At 39.8% G+C, this 17610-nt stretch overlaps 1 protein-coding gene across 16 annotated transcripts in view; it reads left to right on the top strand.

The window, feature by feature from the left end:
- ANKS1B (ankyrin repeat and sterile alpha motif domain containing 1B) overlaps nucleotides 1-17610 on the top strand; it is a 414109-nt gene that overhangs the window by 190567 nt on the left and 205932 nt on the right. For 13 of the 16 annotated variants that reach the window (XM_054167872.1, XM_054167864.1, XM_054167871.1 and 10 more), the window contains one exon: nucleotides 15516-15622. The exons of 1 other annotated variant lie outside the window; for it this stretch is intronic. In XM_054167872.1, the coding sequence (XP_054023847.1) occupies nucleotides 15516-15622 (107 nt within the window). Of the gene's footprint in view, nucleotides 1-15122; nucleotides 15623-17610 lie in introns of those variants that run through there. 2 more of the 16 variants (XM_054167873.1, XM_054167866.1) reach the window with 2 other exon arrangements.

Genomic DNA, 17610 nt, shown 5'->3' with positions numbered 1-17610 from the left:
GTAGCAGTACAGGTGCTGGAAGAGTAAACTTAAAACTGCTTAAAGGAAGACATCTGCTCATGTTCTCTAAGGGCATGTAGCATTCAACCTCTAAATAGCTTACAACTGAAATTAAAAGCAGAAATGCTGACCAGGGGGCAAGTTAAGCAACAATCTCAATGGTAACAGAGAAAAACACCCCACTAGCCCAGGAAGTACAAAAGCTCTGTTACCAAGAGGAAATAAAAGATGGTGCTGGCTAGTGACCTTTTACTCAAGGTGATGTGGAGACATCTGCACCTCCTGGCACTGGTATGTGTCTTCACTGGAGTCCAAACTTCCCAAGTAGCAAAAGGTTCTGTCAATCAGTAGCATATCATAAAGAATGATCCTAAGCAAAACAGATGTGCTTGAAAGACTCTGTGGCAATGGGTAGAAAGGTTGAAGACTCAAGAGCTTATTGTCTCGCCTCTCATGTCCAGGCCAAGCATCAGTTAGGTACACCCTAAATAAGACTATGTGGCTTCTACTCTGAGAGAGGAGAATTTTAAATTAAGAACCATGTGGCAAGGACAAAAGTCTTCCTCTTAACGCAAATTTGAGATAGGTCTAACCCCTAACATAGGATTATTTACAAGAGGACTAAAGAAGTGGCTACACAGAGTGTCACAGCGTCACTTTGCCAGGTTGTTAAGCCCAGTAGCTGTTCAGAGGTGTGTGATTCTGAGTTGACTTGTAAATATGTCTTTTGAAAGGGAATAATCAAGAAATAATCTACTCTGGGAAAAAAAGAAAAGGATTTTTACATGCATAATGGATATCATATCATCATCATAATTAAAGCAAGAATTGTTTCATATCAGAGTAATTAAAAGAATGACAGGGAAAATCATTGTTGAAGGTCAAAGAAATCTACAAAGAGTTTAGGATGGTGCTGGGCTTTTGAGAAAACCACTTCTGTCAAAGATCTTCTAGCACATGGAAAATGATTTAAAATGTTATAATTCTGCTAATCATGAATCCTTTTTTTGGATGCTATCCATAAATTCACTATCCAGTTGCTGTGCTCATACAAGTGCACTGTACCCAGGATATCCTCAAGTACCCTTGTTCCACCTAGAGGGTACTGTACCCCTACAGGACACAGTGTACTGAATTATCTTTCAGTTTCTTCATCTACGGTTTGGGACTGGAATGTAATATACTGGCAAGCCTTTTTCTCACAGCTCAAATAAGCAAATTTCTTATCACATTTAGCAAGTTTGCTTTTTACAAAGTTTGTTTGTTACTCTTTTGTGAGGACAGTTCCTTTCCCTATGCATGGAGATAATCTTAGCGTCACATTCAGCATCTATATTTAAATATCAAGGCTCCAAACCTTGCTCACAGGCTACCTGAGTGAGCGCCTGTCAAAGGTTAATACTGCTTGTTACTGGAAGAGAGGTGTGTGCAGCAGAAATATTCCATATTAAAATAAATCACTTTCAAGGGAGCCAGCAAGTCTTCTAAAACATTTCCTTTGGCAGTATGTATTATCATACTACCGTCAAGAAGGTGGATGACAAGGAGCAGGTGCTACTCTTTTTTCAGTGGTGTCCTTTGATAAGATGAGGGGCAAGGGATACAAACCAGAACACAGGAAGTTCTACCTCAACATGAGGAAATAATTATTTACTGTAAGGGTGCTGAAGCACTGGAACAGGCTGCCCAGAGAAGTGGTGGAGTCTCCTTCTCTGGAGGCTTTTAAGACCCACATGTATGCATTCCTGAGGGACCTGCCCTAGGTGATCCTGTTTTGGCAGGGGAGTTGGACTCCAGAGGTCCCTTCCAGCCCCTATCATTCTGTGACTGTGTGATCATATCTAAAACTTCAGAATGTCTCATGAGTCAGCTCTTCTAGAGCAACTTTGAAACTGAACACTGTGCCTGAGTTCATAGATTCATAGAATGGTTTGGGTTGGAGGAGACATTAAAAATCATCTAGTTCCAACTCCCCTGCCATGGGCAGTGGCACTTCCCACTAGGCCACGTTACTCAAGGTCTCATCTAACCTGGTCTTGAACAGCCCCAAGGAGGGGGCATCCACAACCTCCTTGGGCAACCTGTTCCAGTGTCTCACCACCCTCAGTGTAAAGAATTTCTTTCTAATATCCAGTCTCAGCCATATCTCCTTTGGAACAAGCAGAGCTGCTGTGGGTTTTCCTGTATTCACAATAAACCCTGCCACTACAGTTCACATCATTTTTTTTCCACAAGCAAGTCTTTGTTGCTTCTGGATGTTCCTACTGCATATATATGTTTCTGTCATGTGGTACATATTTAATGCCAGGGGCTGACAGTAGGTCGTTGAGCACAGTACTGAAGTTTATTTCGCGGTGTACTTTCTCTGTTCTTTCCTATAGGGGTGGAAGTGGGAGGTAGCTGTCAGAGAAAAGTTACTTTCTTTGTTTATTTTGACTTTTCTACTGGTACGACCGAGGCTATTCTCAATGACTCCTACTTTGCAGGGTGGCAAATACTGCAGCAAAGTTTACTCCTCATATACTGTGAGGGACGTGCTTTTGAGCACAGAGGTTGGGAAAGTAAAACAAGGATGACTTCAGCAGACTAGGAAAATATGCAATCAGGTGGGATCATAGCCAGAAAAGCTGGAAAAGAGGAGTAAAAGTTCATTTTGTGCCCTTTACAGCTGTAACATGTAATGGAAATTGTGCAGACCTTTGACCGCCAGAAGCTACGTGCTCAGTTTCCTCTCTTTCTTCCTTCTGCTCCAATGCTACTGCTCAGACCTGAAGCCTTCATCTTCCCCAGTATGGTTCTGCCTATTAAAGCTAAGATTTCACTCAGAAGAAGTCAAACTTTCTCTTAGCAAATGAAGCCTCGTTAGGCTGGACCTTTTCTGTTTGCTGCCATATGGTTGCAGTTTTGGCAAAGTGGTCTTCCTCTAAAGCTGTTAATATCCTCCTCCCTCCTCTAAGGGCAGAAAACAGATATAATATAAGTACTTAATTAAAACAGAATTTTAATTAGGTACGTGTAGGCATGTTGGCATAAGGCAATTTTCACAGTTGTAAGTTATATACTTGAAAGTATATACTGTAATTGTAATTTAGTTTGTTTTGCAGCAGTTCCTTTCCCTTTTAAGTCTCCATGTGGTCGAACTAAGCACTTTGATAAAGTGGAATTAATTCATAGATTTTAAAACAATGAGCCACACACCTTCTCACAAAGTGGGAGACCTCTGAAATTTACAGATTCAAACCCATAACCCATAATTTTGCAATATCTAACCACAACAACTAGGCTGTAAAATACAGATAACATCACTCCCAACTCCCACCTTCCCATTGAAGCTGGGATGCTACCAAAACGGATGGAGCCTCACAAGGAGGATAAAAAAGAAAAGGCAGAAGGAACCTAACTCTGTAGCTGATAGAAGGACACAATAAGGAGAGACAGCTCCAGCAGCTGGTCTCTGCTCTCAGTGCTCTTTCATGCCTCCTCAACAAGAAATGAATATGCATTTTGGAATTTTTATACTAAGTCTATCAACTCTTTGCCATCAAATACAGGACTGCACTGTAGGGGAAAGAGATACATTTGGGTTTGATTTTGCACTTCCTTATTAAGAACTGTAAATTAAACATGGAATTTTAAGTCACAGTGGCAGAACTGCTGAGGGGAAATCATAGAATCAGAATACCAGGCTGGAAGGAACCTCAAGGATCATCTGGTCCAACCCTTCTTGGGAAAAAGAATCACAAAGAATTTACAGTGTATTGCAATTGTCACAATTCTTTATGGTCCCAAAGAACTTAGAAGATCCACTAATGACTTCAGGGAAAAAGGCAATGGAGCAGTCACACTTACCAACTCCACATAGGCAAGTCCACCACAGCAACAAAACCCATGTTCTCTGCAGCTGATTGGGAAATAAACTGGTCACAAACATAAATTACCTGTTCTTTGTGAGATCCATTATCTCTAATATACATCTGCACTCATGCTGCTGAAGTCAGTATGAAGTGTTATGGAAGGTGAAACTGTTTCTTGTTTCAGGCAAAACAGTTTACAGGCACTCATGTTCTCATACAAATGTCACTCACTCTTATGCTCAGTTCCCAAATGCACCAAGGTGTGCATGTGTGCCCAAGCTGCCTGTCTATGACCACTTCCATGTGGCATGCAAGGCTGACTGTTGCATTCCCATTGCATCTGTTAGGTTCCTTTAGATTAGCAATAGTAAACTGGTTTTTGGATAGAAATTGAGAAGTCAAGAGATGCTATGGTATGGTCCTTTTCATCCAAAATTCTGTTTACTTCATTGGTGCTCATTGGTTTTGCTTCTGTATCTCAAGTGCTTTAGGGCTGCAGTCTGTCTTCCTTTTGGTACATCAGGAAGATGAATAGCACATGCAATGTGCTGTAATGTTGCTGTCCTTTTATGTCGTGTAGGATCTTCTGCTGATAAATCATCTGTGCTGGTCTTCTATCAGAGCACACTTCTTGTCTTGAGAGAAATGCATTCCTTAGTGTTCTACCACTGTCGGCTGTGTCCTTGGCCATCCATACAGACCTTTAACCCTTTGTAGCACTGTTTCTTCTAGTATTTTCACACCTGCATCTCTATTCAGGCATTATTCACACCAGTCTTCATATTTCTTTTACAAATCTCTCCATTTTGAGTTATTTGACTGGTAGCAGAAGTGCACATAATCAACGGGATTATGAAGCAGTGGAGAAGAGAAGCCATATTGCTGTGAAATATGTAGGGTCATTATTTGGGGCATTTATGTACTGAGAACAGGATAGTCACAGTGCATTGCATACCACCCAGAATCATATAAACTCCACAGAAGAAATCACAAATGATTGGATTAATGTTTTGTTGACTTCTGTATGGGGGAAAAAACCCAAAAGATAAACAAGAGATAATGATGCATCTGTTTTAATGATACACTGATTCCCCAAACAAACCTTACAGAAGACTGGGCAAGCTGCAGGATAACTTTAGAGCTTTTAGCTATGTTTTATAATAAACACCAGGGGAGTTGGATGGAGAAAGCTGCAAGCACTTCTTTTATTTTCTGTTATTTGTGTATTCCTACTATATTGGCAATTTTACCCTGTAGTGTCATAAATGTAATATTCAGCTATAGGCTCTTCATACTCCAATTAATCAGAGTTGATTTTGAAACAGCCTGCTACAAATGAAGACATAGGCTAAACTGAAAATACAATAAAATGCTACTCAGTGAGACTATTTTTACCAATCTAGGCTAAAACTGATGCATTTTCTTTTCACATTTTCACTGTCTCGATAAGTGACTATCAAGGCACACCTTTTATACCTTTTATCTCAGTCCATGCTTCTTGTGTTCAGTGTTAGGCTTCTTTTTGCAAAGCTGTTTGCAAAGCAATTCAGTCATTGCAGTCACAGACTTGAATAAAGCATATGTCTTCTAGAAGGAATGCAGAAGAGTGACAGCAAACAGACAATCCTAGGAAAATGGAAATATCATATCATAAATATTGACATTCATCAGTGAGTATGGCCTAACTCCTGTCAACTTTGTAGTCTACTTATGACCACCAGAGAATCATAGAATAGTTTGGGTTAGAAGGGACCTTAAAGATCATCTAGTTCCAGCTCCCACTACCACGGGCAGAAACACCTTCCGCTAGACCAGGTTGCTTAAGGCTTTGGCCTTGAACACCTCCAAGGAGAGTTACTCTTCCTGTTTAATTCTCTCCTGTCAGACCTATCCATGAAGTCACATGGGGTTGAAGCGCTATGGGGTTGAATATTGGTGAGCTACCTAGATAGGAGACAAACAGATCAACAAAGACTGCAGACTTCAGGACCTGAAAAAAAACAGATTAAAACATATTTCAAAGTTATTTCCCATGGGACTGAGGTCTTGCCTGTTTCTCCACTGAACCATGACATTCCAGGGTGAGTGCTAATACTCTGTGTCATCTCCACAAGGACAGTTTGGCTGGATTTCACAAAGTTAATGGCAGAGTGTTTGTTGGTGTACCTGAAAAGTGACAAGCTAATGGTGCCCTCATTCTATAATGCTCCCACAATCATCCTACTCCAGTTGCAGGGCTGAAGAGGTACTTTTTTCAAGCCACAAGAAAAGATACTTGGGAGTTTCAAAAGCAGCTTTCTTAGGTTCTGCTTTTTCCTTGTGGTCTAATCTGAACCTTGTAACTATGTAACCATTTACAGTGATGTATATTAATCTTTAATTCAATTGATGACACTAAATTGAACAGCATTTATTCCTTGAAGCAGAATCAAATTCAATACTAGGTTAAAAATGTATGCGGAACAGGAATTAGCAGCTCAGTGGAGTTAAAAAAATGAGACTTTCACAGTCTGTGGTGAGGAAATACATTAAAGAGAACAGAATATCCCTAGCTTCTCAAACAGACTCTATGAAAGCCATCAAGTGATTACTGAGAGCAAATCTCTAACACTTTGTTCACTACCTTGGTGGTCTTCTGTAGGAGGTGATATGAGTATTACTGTTACAAATTTGTTAGGGTTAGAGGAGATGTGGCCAGTGAGACTATGACAAAGTTTGTCTTTCATAGATTCAATAGAGATTTAAGTCTACTAAAATTGGTTTAGTAACAGTTTCTGGAAAGTGCAGTTGATTCACTCCTGTTTCCTTCTTAATCTGCTAGTCTTTGTATTTAAATAGGTATGCATCCTTGGAAGCTCACATTTCTAGTAATCACAAGAACATCACATGCTAGAGAAAACTCTTTGGCTTATTATAGAACTTATAGCACACAGAATTGTTTCTCGTTTTAGCTCCACCTACAGAAAATGAAGTAATTTAGAATATTAAACTAACTAAAGAGTATTCATTTACTTTCTGACCCAGACCCTGAGTTTGTATTTGTAGCAGGAGAATCAGTATTTTCTTGTTTCATTGCCCCTATATGCAGGAACATTCTCTATTTGAATGCCTTCAAATCCTACAAAAATTACTTGTTGTTTACTACTCACCACCCCTACTTCATAACCTGTGATACAAGGAACTTGCCCGACCTGTTCTTCTACTTTTATCCACTGCAGCCTTTAGCTCCTTATTTGTTGTTACAAATCTGAGAGGGCTGATGTTTAATTATTGATTGCTAATATGTATTTTCCTTAAATAACAATAATAACTTTTAGTGTAAAGTTGTGGCTTCTTGTTGTGTCTATTTCTGAAGTACATGTATTATTCATGACCTCATGCATGAGTTTAGATTTTTCTTTTCTTATGAACTCTGTAATTTGACTTTGTTTTTCTATTTATGGGACATGATGGGCCATCTCAGTTACATATTGCTGCTTCTCTTTTCTAGTAGGCTATTTGAAATGTTTAGAGAGCATCATTCCAAAGAAGAAATTATCTTGGTGGTACACAAATTCCCCCATTTGCATATGAATATGGTATTCATATAGAAACCAGCCATTCTTCTCAAATTTATGCAAGCAAAAATCCACATTCATGAAAGTTTTCAAACAGTGAAGAGCAAGGAATGTAGCTAAGGAGCTCTAGACCAGAATTTAAGACTGTAACTGTAGGTGTATTAAACCAGCTCTGCTTTTGATCTTGTTTGTAAAAGAGGAAATAATTGTCACATTAACAAATGACAAAATCTTAGTGGAACCAGTCTGCTGCTGAGTACATTTTCATCTAACCTGCACCTGTAGGCCACTTGAGCACTTGCTGAGATCCATTAGCCTTGACAAAGTAGCGATGGAAGGACTGATGCCTGGAGTACAGCTCATTAAAATTGTTTAGGAAGTTGCATTTCTCTCATTCTGACTTTTAAAACAAAAAGCCAGGCAGGACTAAGTACAGTGCCATGAGAGGTGTTGGCATGGCCTGTAGGCATCAACACAGATTCCTGAAGCGGGATCCTAGGCTCTGTCTGTGGGCAGGACAGGCCAGTTCAGAGTTCCTACTCTAGAGGTGGGAGAGTGAGAGTCAAACAATTGGCATGAGGGAGCTCAGTCAGGATGAATGGGGTTTATATAACCTCATCCATATGCAAACAGTCCGGTGAGTTGCCAGAGCTGTGCCAGCATGCCACCCACTCAAGCAACATCTTTATTATTCATTGAAAGATGCCGCAGTTTTCTTTTGGTGTTGCAGAGCCTCTGTTAGCAGAGGATAAATATTGCAGAAGGTGGTTATGGAGTTTTTATGTAATAAAGCGGTTCCTGTTGAGGACCTGGTGTTTTCCTCAGGGAGCAGAGGTGGCTGGTTGTTCCCTAATGGCAGTGAGCTGTTCCCACACCCATGGGGAACAGTTCTATGGCGTCTGAACGCAGTGGGCAGAGAGAGGTGCTGATAACCTGCTCCATCAACTGCCCCAGACAAGCCCCTGGGAAATGGCTCAGGTGCTCTGTCCATTGAGAGGGTCTATCCAGGAGCAAAAGGAGATAGAGTCAAAGATAAGAATGAAGACAAGGCTGTAACGTCTAGCCTGTGCAGGAGGCAGACCTAAAGAGAGGGCTGGGAAAAAAGCCACTATGTAAGTCTGAGGGGTCCATCCAAACAAACTATCCACAGTGTAGGTCCAATATCCATCCTAGTAGTCAGGACCTGGTGCAGGGCTGGAGACTGGCACTGTTGCAGCATTTCTGCCCTTCTGGGGCAGGAATGGATGTCTCCAGACTGAGCTGAAATGGGTTCCTGGACCATGGGCAAGGTGAGGGAGACATGGGGTAATGCTGGGCATGGAAAGCAAGGTCTATTGTTGCCCTTGGAGTTCTGACACCTCTGTTTATAATTAATATCCTATTTTTATCTTCTTATAATAGCAAAATGTGGTAAATTGTGTCTGATTTCTATATCATTGTTTTCCAAGATTTTGAATGATCAAGGAAGGAAATAAATGAGGGGTAGTTCAGTGTTGTTCAGTAAAGAGCTTCAAGTTAGCCTTGCTCCCATTTAAACATACTTTTATCAGGAGAGATTTAAAGTATCATGTTTACAATTAGCTGCTGGTTAACACTGAAGAAATAATGCAGGCAGCAGATGTTGTCCTCCATCTAATCTGTAAAAATGTTTAAGTTAGAATTACCTCAAATATCTATATTCAACCAATTCTCAACTCTAGACAAGTCTCAGGGGGTAATTTAGTTGCAGATAAGCAATTTTATTTTAAAGTGAGTATTTCTTTTTACCTGTTTTAAAAGGCTTGAAAGCAGAAGTGGGAGGGGGGGAACAGAATGGAAAAGGCAGATGTGAAACAGAACAACAGATTGTTGTAGCTGCATATGAGGGATGACAAAGGAGAAAATGATCATAATTTACAAGGAGAATAAGTAGAAGTGGGATAAATAGGGACTGTAGAAAAGGAATTATAAAATGAAGCCAGAAAGAACAGGAAGGAGGAAAGAGAATTCACCTTTTCAGCTGTTCAAAAGAGATCCCTCTAAAATCTGGTGCATTGAGGCAAGAGAGTCCCTAGTCCATCAGGGAAAAGAAAACAGAAGACTAAGTGCCACATTGTCTCAGTTTGAATCTGACTTGGAAAATAGCCTCACGAAAAACCTTTAAGCTTCAATCATGTGTACTTTTAAGATGCATAATTACTGTAGTGCCAGTACAGGCAGCTTGTCTGCACAGCTCTCCACAGAACCTTGCAGCAGTTAGTGAATCTATGAAATTACAGTTACCACTTATTTAATTTCTTGAGATATTTCTGTGCAGTGAGTGTTCTCTCAAACCATTTTTGAAGAGTTTCTTCAAATATCTCTCATTACCCAGTTCTGCTTATTTGCTAGTCCAGTGTTGCTTAGCACAGAGCTCTAGAAAGATTTGCTCAAATTTGAAATTGCACAGATTTGGGTTTATGGTGCCAGGAATTAGAGCATAAAAGGTTGAGCTTGCATAGTGTTTTTAGCAAAACTAGGTAGTATACCATCTAATAGCTTAATAGATGTGCACTTAGGGCACTAGTTTTTAACAGCTGACTAAAAACCTTACTGAACTAAATAAAGTGTTTTGATTGGTGATGGTGTCATGTAAATTTTCAAGTTGTTTTTCTCTCTTACGAGACAAAAACAGTGAAAGTGATTACTCATAGGTGGTGAGAGTAGTGTTACTATTAGTCTGTAAAAGTTCCTGAGGCAAGTACAGAGATTGCTCATAGAAACTAACTCCTAGTTTTACAAAATAATGTTATTAACTCTCATTGAAGCCAGAATAGCCCATGGAAGTGAATATGATTCCTGAAATAAAAAGACAGGCAACTGAAAGCTCTTTGTCCTTCCAAATGGATTTGTGCTAGAGTAACTTCACAGTATAGTGGGGATCCACTGAGGTTTGGATTGGTATCACTTGCTCAATGCTTCCTCCAGCAGTAGGAGCTCCTTCAGTGCTCATGAGGAAGGGGTAAAAAGCAGACGAATTTTAATTGCATCCTAACTGTATCTTTCTTATGTGTATTACAAAGTCACAGTAACCTATTTACTCTTGTGGTGGCAGCCAAAATGCAGAGAGACATTCATTGCTTTTTCTGCCACTTCTCATCAGAGTTACAGAGGGAGGGTAGAAGATGAATCCAACTCCGCCTGCAACCCTCTTTCTCCCAGCATATTTTATCAATCACCAAAATCCATGAATGGCTGGAAACTGGGAACATTATAGCAAAGGACAGTGCCTGCCCATCTTATGCTCTTCTGTAGCATCTAGTAGTAGCCACTATCAATGAAGGTGGTGACTGGATGAAGCTGTGCTGTGATCTAACACAGCTGATCCCATCTTCTCACAGTGAAACTAGTTCTGGACCTTGTGTTTCTGTTCTGTAGGCCAAGGATATGAATATGTCTGAAGTTGTGGCTATTATAATGCTATGTAATAAAGTTAGATTTTTTTCTGTTGTCTCTAGAAAGAAATAATTCTTCAGATTAATTCAGTTAGAACACAAAACCAGAAAGACAAACTCTATCTCAAACAACCTTGCTGCGTGGTGACATATTCTACCCTAGACCATATGTATATATTGCTGACCATCATAGTAATGACAGTCTTGAATAGAACAAGGTGCCCTGAGTCCTAGTCCAGTGGCTGTCTCTAGAAAATAGATCTTTTAATTTTCCAGCAAAATCTGTCCCTCATTCACTGAACAGGATGGGTTCTGAAGGAGACTAAATCAAAGTTGCCAAAGCAATCAACTGAACATGAAAAATATCCTAACTTTGAAGTGTCTGTAATAAATATATGTTTCATGATGGAATACTTCAGCTGTGCTGTTCCTGGGTAACCAATCCATCAAGAGTCAGAAACACAAACTCATAGAAAGGCCAGCGGGTTCACAAAGTACAGTTCACTACTGACAAATTATCTGTCAAGTAAAAGGAATTGTCTGTACTGACTTTGTAGGCATAGTTATTATAGATACAGTTATACTTACATAGTGGTAATGTAGAGTTACAACAAATATTGGTCTATAAGTCAGTAAAGATCTGTGAGGACAATTCTGCTAGTCAGTGAGGGTTGTTCCATTAGCTTGCATTAGCTGTGGTCAAGGAATTCTTTCAGTGCCTTCTGAGCCACACATAAGCAATGGAATGTAACCTTTATAGATACTGGATAGTGTTATTTAAATTCAAGCTGTTTCTATTGATTTTGTTTCTGTATATGCCATGAGAAACATCTCTAAAGGTATTTTCAGGAGAACTTGCAGCATCGCCAAACACGATCATCAGAAGTGACATCACCAGCATCATCCAAAGAGCAAAGCTGCTGACAGAAGTTACAGATTTGATGTGAGGCATTCAGGTTCTTCAGAGTTTTATGAAAAAGGTCATCTAAAATCTAAGCAGTTTGAGCAACCTAATATACCTGAAATGCATAAGATAAAGCAGAACCTTGAACGCTTCTTGGGACCTGCAAAACTTCTACCATAATGAGCTTTCTTTCACTATATTGGTCTGCTGGATGTTAGGCATAGTTTTTCTCCAGGAATATGTGTCTTTAGATTGGTTTGTTCTCTAGAACACCCTGTCATGCTAACTACTGTAGCACAAGTTCTGTTGTAATGTAGAGAGATCATTTTTTCATCCAGATGGCATCATAAACAGAAAGAGGAAAATTATATCCCATTTAGTGCTGGACAAGGCTGAAAGCTTTTAAATGACACACACACACACACACAAAGTTTACAGTATTCACTCTAATATCTCTTGTATATCTTACTCTCCAGCTCTGCTAAAGTGGCTGCCAACTAACTTCAAATATTAATCCTTTCAGATTGTGATATAGTCTCTGCCCAGAAGTTTCTCAGTCAGTAGCTACTAAAATTCTCCAGGTTTTGATTCCTTAACACCGGAAGTGTTTAGCAATAGTGACAGGTACTGACTTACCTAAGAAAATGGTTAATAATCTGTTCATGATGGCAGGGGAAGTGCTGCTTCTACAAATAATCACTGCATTTCTTTCTTATCCTCACTTGAAAAATAAAGGAAAATCAACATTGTTAGTGGAGGCAATAAAATAGAGGAGACCTGAAATTGTTTTGCAGTTTGAGCAGATCTGCCTTACAACACGTGTGAAATCATGTGTTTGCTGATATCACAGATTCAGTCAGTTCCAAACCCCACAGTAAAGATATTCTGAGTCTCATTGGGAACGAGACATCTTGTAGAAATTATCGTATAGCATAGCAGATGGCATCTCTCTTGCAGCCATCACTTCAATGTGCTGCTTCTAGTGCCTTGGAGAAGAAAGAACCAAGTGCTGCTGTCCTGCAAGAGATTTATGTGTCAGCTTTCCCACGCAGGAATAGGTACATCTTTTGTGATTGTAGTATCACAGAAGGATTATCATGAGATTTGTGTTCTTTGAAATCATAGGAAAGCACAGTAGTAGTGTGTAAATGTATTGCAGGGGAGATCATCTCATATGGTCTGTATGATGTTTTGCAATATCAAGACCAGCTTTAGGCATAGCATAGTAGCCACTTTCTGCATTGGCACACTGGTGGGGCTAGCACTGATTCATAGACTAAGCAAAAGGGAGAGAAAGCTTTCTAGTCCCAAAGCACCTGCTGCAGGTTCCACTTGCATGGGCTCAGCAGAAACTGTCAAAGCAGCCTGTGAGAGAAATCTTCTGGACTGACAGAGAACAAGAATATCAAAGGAGATGCAAGTTCCCATAATGAAAGACTCAACCCTAATCCACACATTCCTGACACTGCTCTGTGCTTCCTTTGTCTTTACCTCACTAATAACCTTTGGTGGAAGAAGGAAGGATAACAGGATACTTTATCAATGGGGTAATAGTCATGGATGTGGAAAAGGTAGCAAGCTGACAGAGTTTCTCCATGTTTTCTGTCCCCTTGCTGAGCAACCCTCTGTTGCATTGATGGATTCAGACACGTAGTTATGCTGGCAGAGTCCAGAGTTGGAGGAGAGTGTGCAGTGGGAGCAGCAGGGCTATAATCATCCTATGCTGGGGCCATGGAGATAGTTAGACACAGTACCAACAGCCACATGAGGAAATGTGTCTGGGGAGCCACACAGAAACTGAATTTTGCCTACACTGTTGCTAGGCATTGAGCCAAGCACTTCTCATCACTGGCAGCATATCTTCCATGTGGTTCCCAATTGCATAAAAGATCTTCTGTGGCTCAACTACAATTATTCGTTAAAATTATTCTGGACTTCAGCTTGTCTGATGTGTTCCACAAATCCAAGCAGCAATATCAAAGTGAAAGGTCGTGCAGTTTTGGTCCAAGGACCAGTGACATTGGAGCTGAAACTCTTAGAATATTGTTAATTTTAAATATCCAGCTAAGCCTAGAGTCTGTTCTGCAGCTGCTCAGGGAGCCTCTGCTTGTCGCTTCCAAAGACTTTGTGTTATAATGTGTTGGTCAGACGGCAGGTTTGGATTTCTATGAAACGTTTTTCTGCCATAGTATCATCAATTCCAAGTAATGCCCTGGACAGATAGCTAACTAACCAACTCTATAATTTCCTTATTCCTGGAATTACATTCCTCCGTAGAGATGGTAATTGCTTGAGGTTCATGGGGGGGGGGGGGGGGGGGGGGGAAGGATGAATATGTTAAATAAATGACATTTTACTGGGCAGGATGCTTCTTAGAATTGTACCCTGAATATACCCAGCTTCTGCTCTTTAGCTAAGTCCTGTTATGAAGAGCAAAAGTTTAGTGAACATTCCTCTCAGAACAAAGTTGTCAATATTTCTGTCTTGAGAGGAAGTGCCTCAAAAATGGAAGCTTGATAGAAATCCATGGTGAAATATTTGACATCCTGGTGCAGGAAATGAACTTTGCTTTCCATTTAGATTCATCACATCCTATTAATATTTTTTTGTTCCAGCTATAGCTGATAAAATATATATGGTCAGACTCCTGTAGAGCTATTATGTCTGCCTGCTGTCAGTCACAATTTTTCAAGGAAAAAAAAAATTATTTATAAACCTAAAATTTACTTGGGGTAAAAATATTCCTTTAGTTCCTCATTTGAAATGGTGACCTTTTCAAGTTGAATTATTGTACGTTGGCATGAAGGTTTTCTTGTGTCTTATAATGTTTTACGGTTGAAGAATCCATGCAGATAATCTAATTACTTTGACTGAAATTGTTGTGCCGTTTATGTCTTTTGCTGTGCTACAGGAGGGAAACTGTGAAATGCATTCATTATTGATTCATTAAAGGGCTCTGCTATTACCTAAGCAGAAATACAGACCACTACCTCTTTTGTGTTAAAAAGGGAAAGGGGAAGACATAGTAAACCCTGCCATAGGCTATTTCTTAGTGCCTTGTGAAACGTAGAAAATCTACAACAAGCAGATATGCAAAGCGTAACTGGTATGAAGATTCTATTCAGATTTAAGTGCTCTGGGTTGCTTTTGAATCTTGCTATTTTCTGCATTTGTTTTGACTGCTCTCATCATTCAAGATTGACGCTTGGATGGGTGTGTAGGAGGAAGCAGCAGCAGCAGGCTTACAGCTTGCAGACAAAAAAAAAACTCTGCCTTATCTGATGGCTATTATTGAAAATGCGAGGTGTAGCCTAGGCTGGGTAATGAAGGGGAGCGAGCGAGGGGGAGCAAGAAGCATGGAGCTGCATACTGATGAGTGTAGGAGTACTTGATAAAAAAGAATTCTTGCTGCTGGCAGTGCATTGCTCATTGTGGAGTATTCCAACAATCACATATAACGGAGAACAGCTTAGCTGACAGCTTGAGATGCTTGCTTCTTTTTTTTTTTCCTCCTCCTGTGTGACGTACTGGTCTGTAGTAAAGATTAATAACTAAGAAATGTAGAGCTAGGATCAGATCTTACGCTATATACTGCCCTGTAAACTATGTTTTACTTCTGACTTCTCTGCTTGCTGAAAACATTAATCTGTCAAGCTGGCGGGCTCCTTTGATACCAACTTTCCCAGGAACACAATGTGGCAATGCCACCTCTCAGCCCAGGACTACCGCTATTATCCCGTGGATGGTTACTCGTTGCTTAAACGCCTCCCTCTTCACCCTCCTACAGGACCCCGATGCCCTGTCCAGACAGTGGGACAATGGTTGGAAAATATTGGGCTACCTCAGTATGAAAACCACTTGCTGGCAAATGGATTTGACAATGTGCAATTTATGGTAAGAAATCTTCCGTGCATAGCTGTGTATATACACTGTAGCTGCCTTTTTCTGTCTGTCTATTATGTGCTCATAAAAACCTTAGAGCTGTTCTGCATTGCACAAAAGAAGATCTGCTTAGTGTTTCACTTCTCTGTGTCTAGCTAAATTAATATATGAACTGTCCTCTTACAACTTCCAAACTGTGCGTGTTATGAAATATTCTAGCCAGAAATATGGCAAAAGGGAATCTGAGTATTAAGGCTCTTCCTTGCCCTCATCAGTCTTCAGGCTGAAAAAGAAAGATGCACAGTACTTTTAATCCATTGCAGGATTTTCACAGTATGGAAAAGCTGCAAACACCCCTATCTGCAATCCATCACATCATTACTTTGATTGGAACATTAAGATCATTGTATTAATGAAATAACATGCAATGCCATCCTTGCATTGAGAGGTATTTTAGTAACAGCAAATTATCTAAGGAAGTGTGCTCTCTATGCAGGATGTCTCAGTTCAGTGTTACTGCATCTTAGATAATCAGGCTGTGGGATTCACTTGTTGAAACTCATGCCCTGTGTGCAAAAGTAATGCATCCCTGTTGATAGTTCCATTTTCATGTTTTAACTCTAGGCATTTATCAGGGGCATGTGAATTAAACAAAAAATTGTGTGCTTCAGGCTTTACAGTGTTACCATGTGGTGTAAAGTAACAGAGAACTGTCATGCACAAACTTCCCATTCAAATGAATATTGACAGTAAAGAGAGCAGCTTCCAAGTAAGGTTGTTGTATAATCACTTTTCTACCTGCTTCAGCATTCTCATTACTTGAACCTCTTGCAAAAATCCTGACTGCATTTCTTAGGAAGGATCAGAGCTTAAAATATAAGTAATCACCCCCTTTTCAACATATTTTTAGTAACCACATATGTCTTGGAACAGTTCTAACTTTTCATAACTTCTACCTGGCATATAAAACCCAGAAGGGAGACAGCATGAATATTATGGCCATCAAATTCTCACGAGTTGTGTCTTTGCCATTAAATTCATTTTGCCAACATCATTATATGCCCCTGGGTTGCTGATCAGGAAAATAAGGCACAGATCTCTGCCATATCCACATTATAACAGTATAGAGGTTTCTTCCAGTTTTTACATGGCTGCCATGTGATCATTGGCTTATAGCAGTAAAAATCATTAGAATCTTTACCTTTAAACAGTCTTGAAAACTAAGCTGCCAGGGTGTGCTGTCAGCTCTGCAATGTAAAATAAATCAAATCCAAAGTGTGTTTGGAGATACAGTTCCCCAAAATGTAGCTACATATTCTGACATATGTTGTAGCATTAGTTACATAAGTAGGTGATCATTTAGTCTTAAAGCTATTACAGAAGGAAATTGTTCACAGGAGGCTGTAGGTGGCATAACAAATGCAGGGGGTACACCTACCACAGGTAAATGATGAGTACCAGAGGAGCCAAAGAAACTGCCCTGAGGGCTTTGCATTTGGCTCCAGGCTGTGGAAGGGCTCAACCCACATTCTGGGGAGATTGATAAGAATTTCCTATGTCTCTTATTAATATACTTACGTAAACATACAAATGATATGCAAGACTGTATTATTCAGTACACAAATACTGTGCCAGGCAACTTAAGTCCTGCCTGCATACTTGTGTGTTAGCTCATGTTGTGCTGTCATTTCAATTTCAGCCTTTTCTGCAGTGCTTTTAAATACATTTCACAGGTAAAATACATATTTAATATTAGTTGAGGTATCATGTGTGTGTGAATGGAACATTTTAGTCTCTTAAATCCAGTGATTAAGAAAAAAAAATCTGGAAAATGGCATAATGATTAAAAAAATGTCTAATTTCAGTAATTGAGTAATTCCTCATTTATTGATTTCACACTGCTCATCATGCTGTTAGATATTTCAGGTTTTTGTGTGTACCAGAGATTGAATAGTCCCCATAGTTTAGTGGAAACAAAAATGATCAGATTGGAAAGAAAA

The sequence above is a fragment of the Dryobates pubescens genome, chromosome 15 (assembly GCF_014839835.1).
Source record: "Dryobates pubescens isolate bDryPub1 chromosome 15, bDryPub1.pri, whole genome shotgun sequence".
In the NCBI taxonomy this organism is placed as follows: Eukaryota; Metazoa; Chordata; class Aves; order Piciformes; family Picidae; genus Dryobates; species Dryobates pubescens.
Note: the sequence above shows the minus strand (reverse complement) of the source record. Positions and strands in the feature narration are given on the sequence as shown.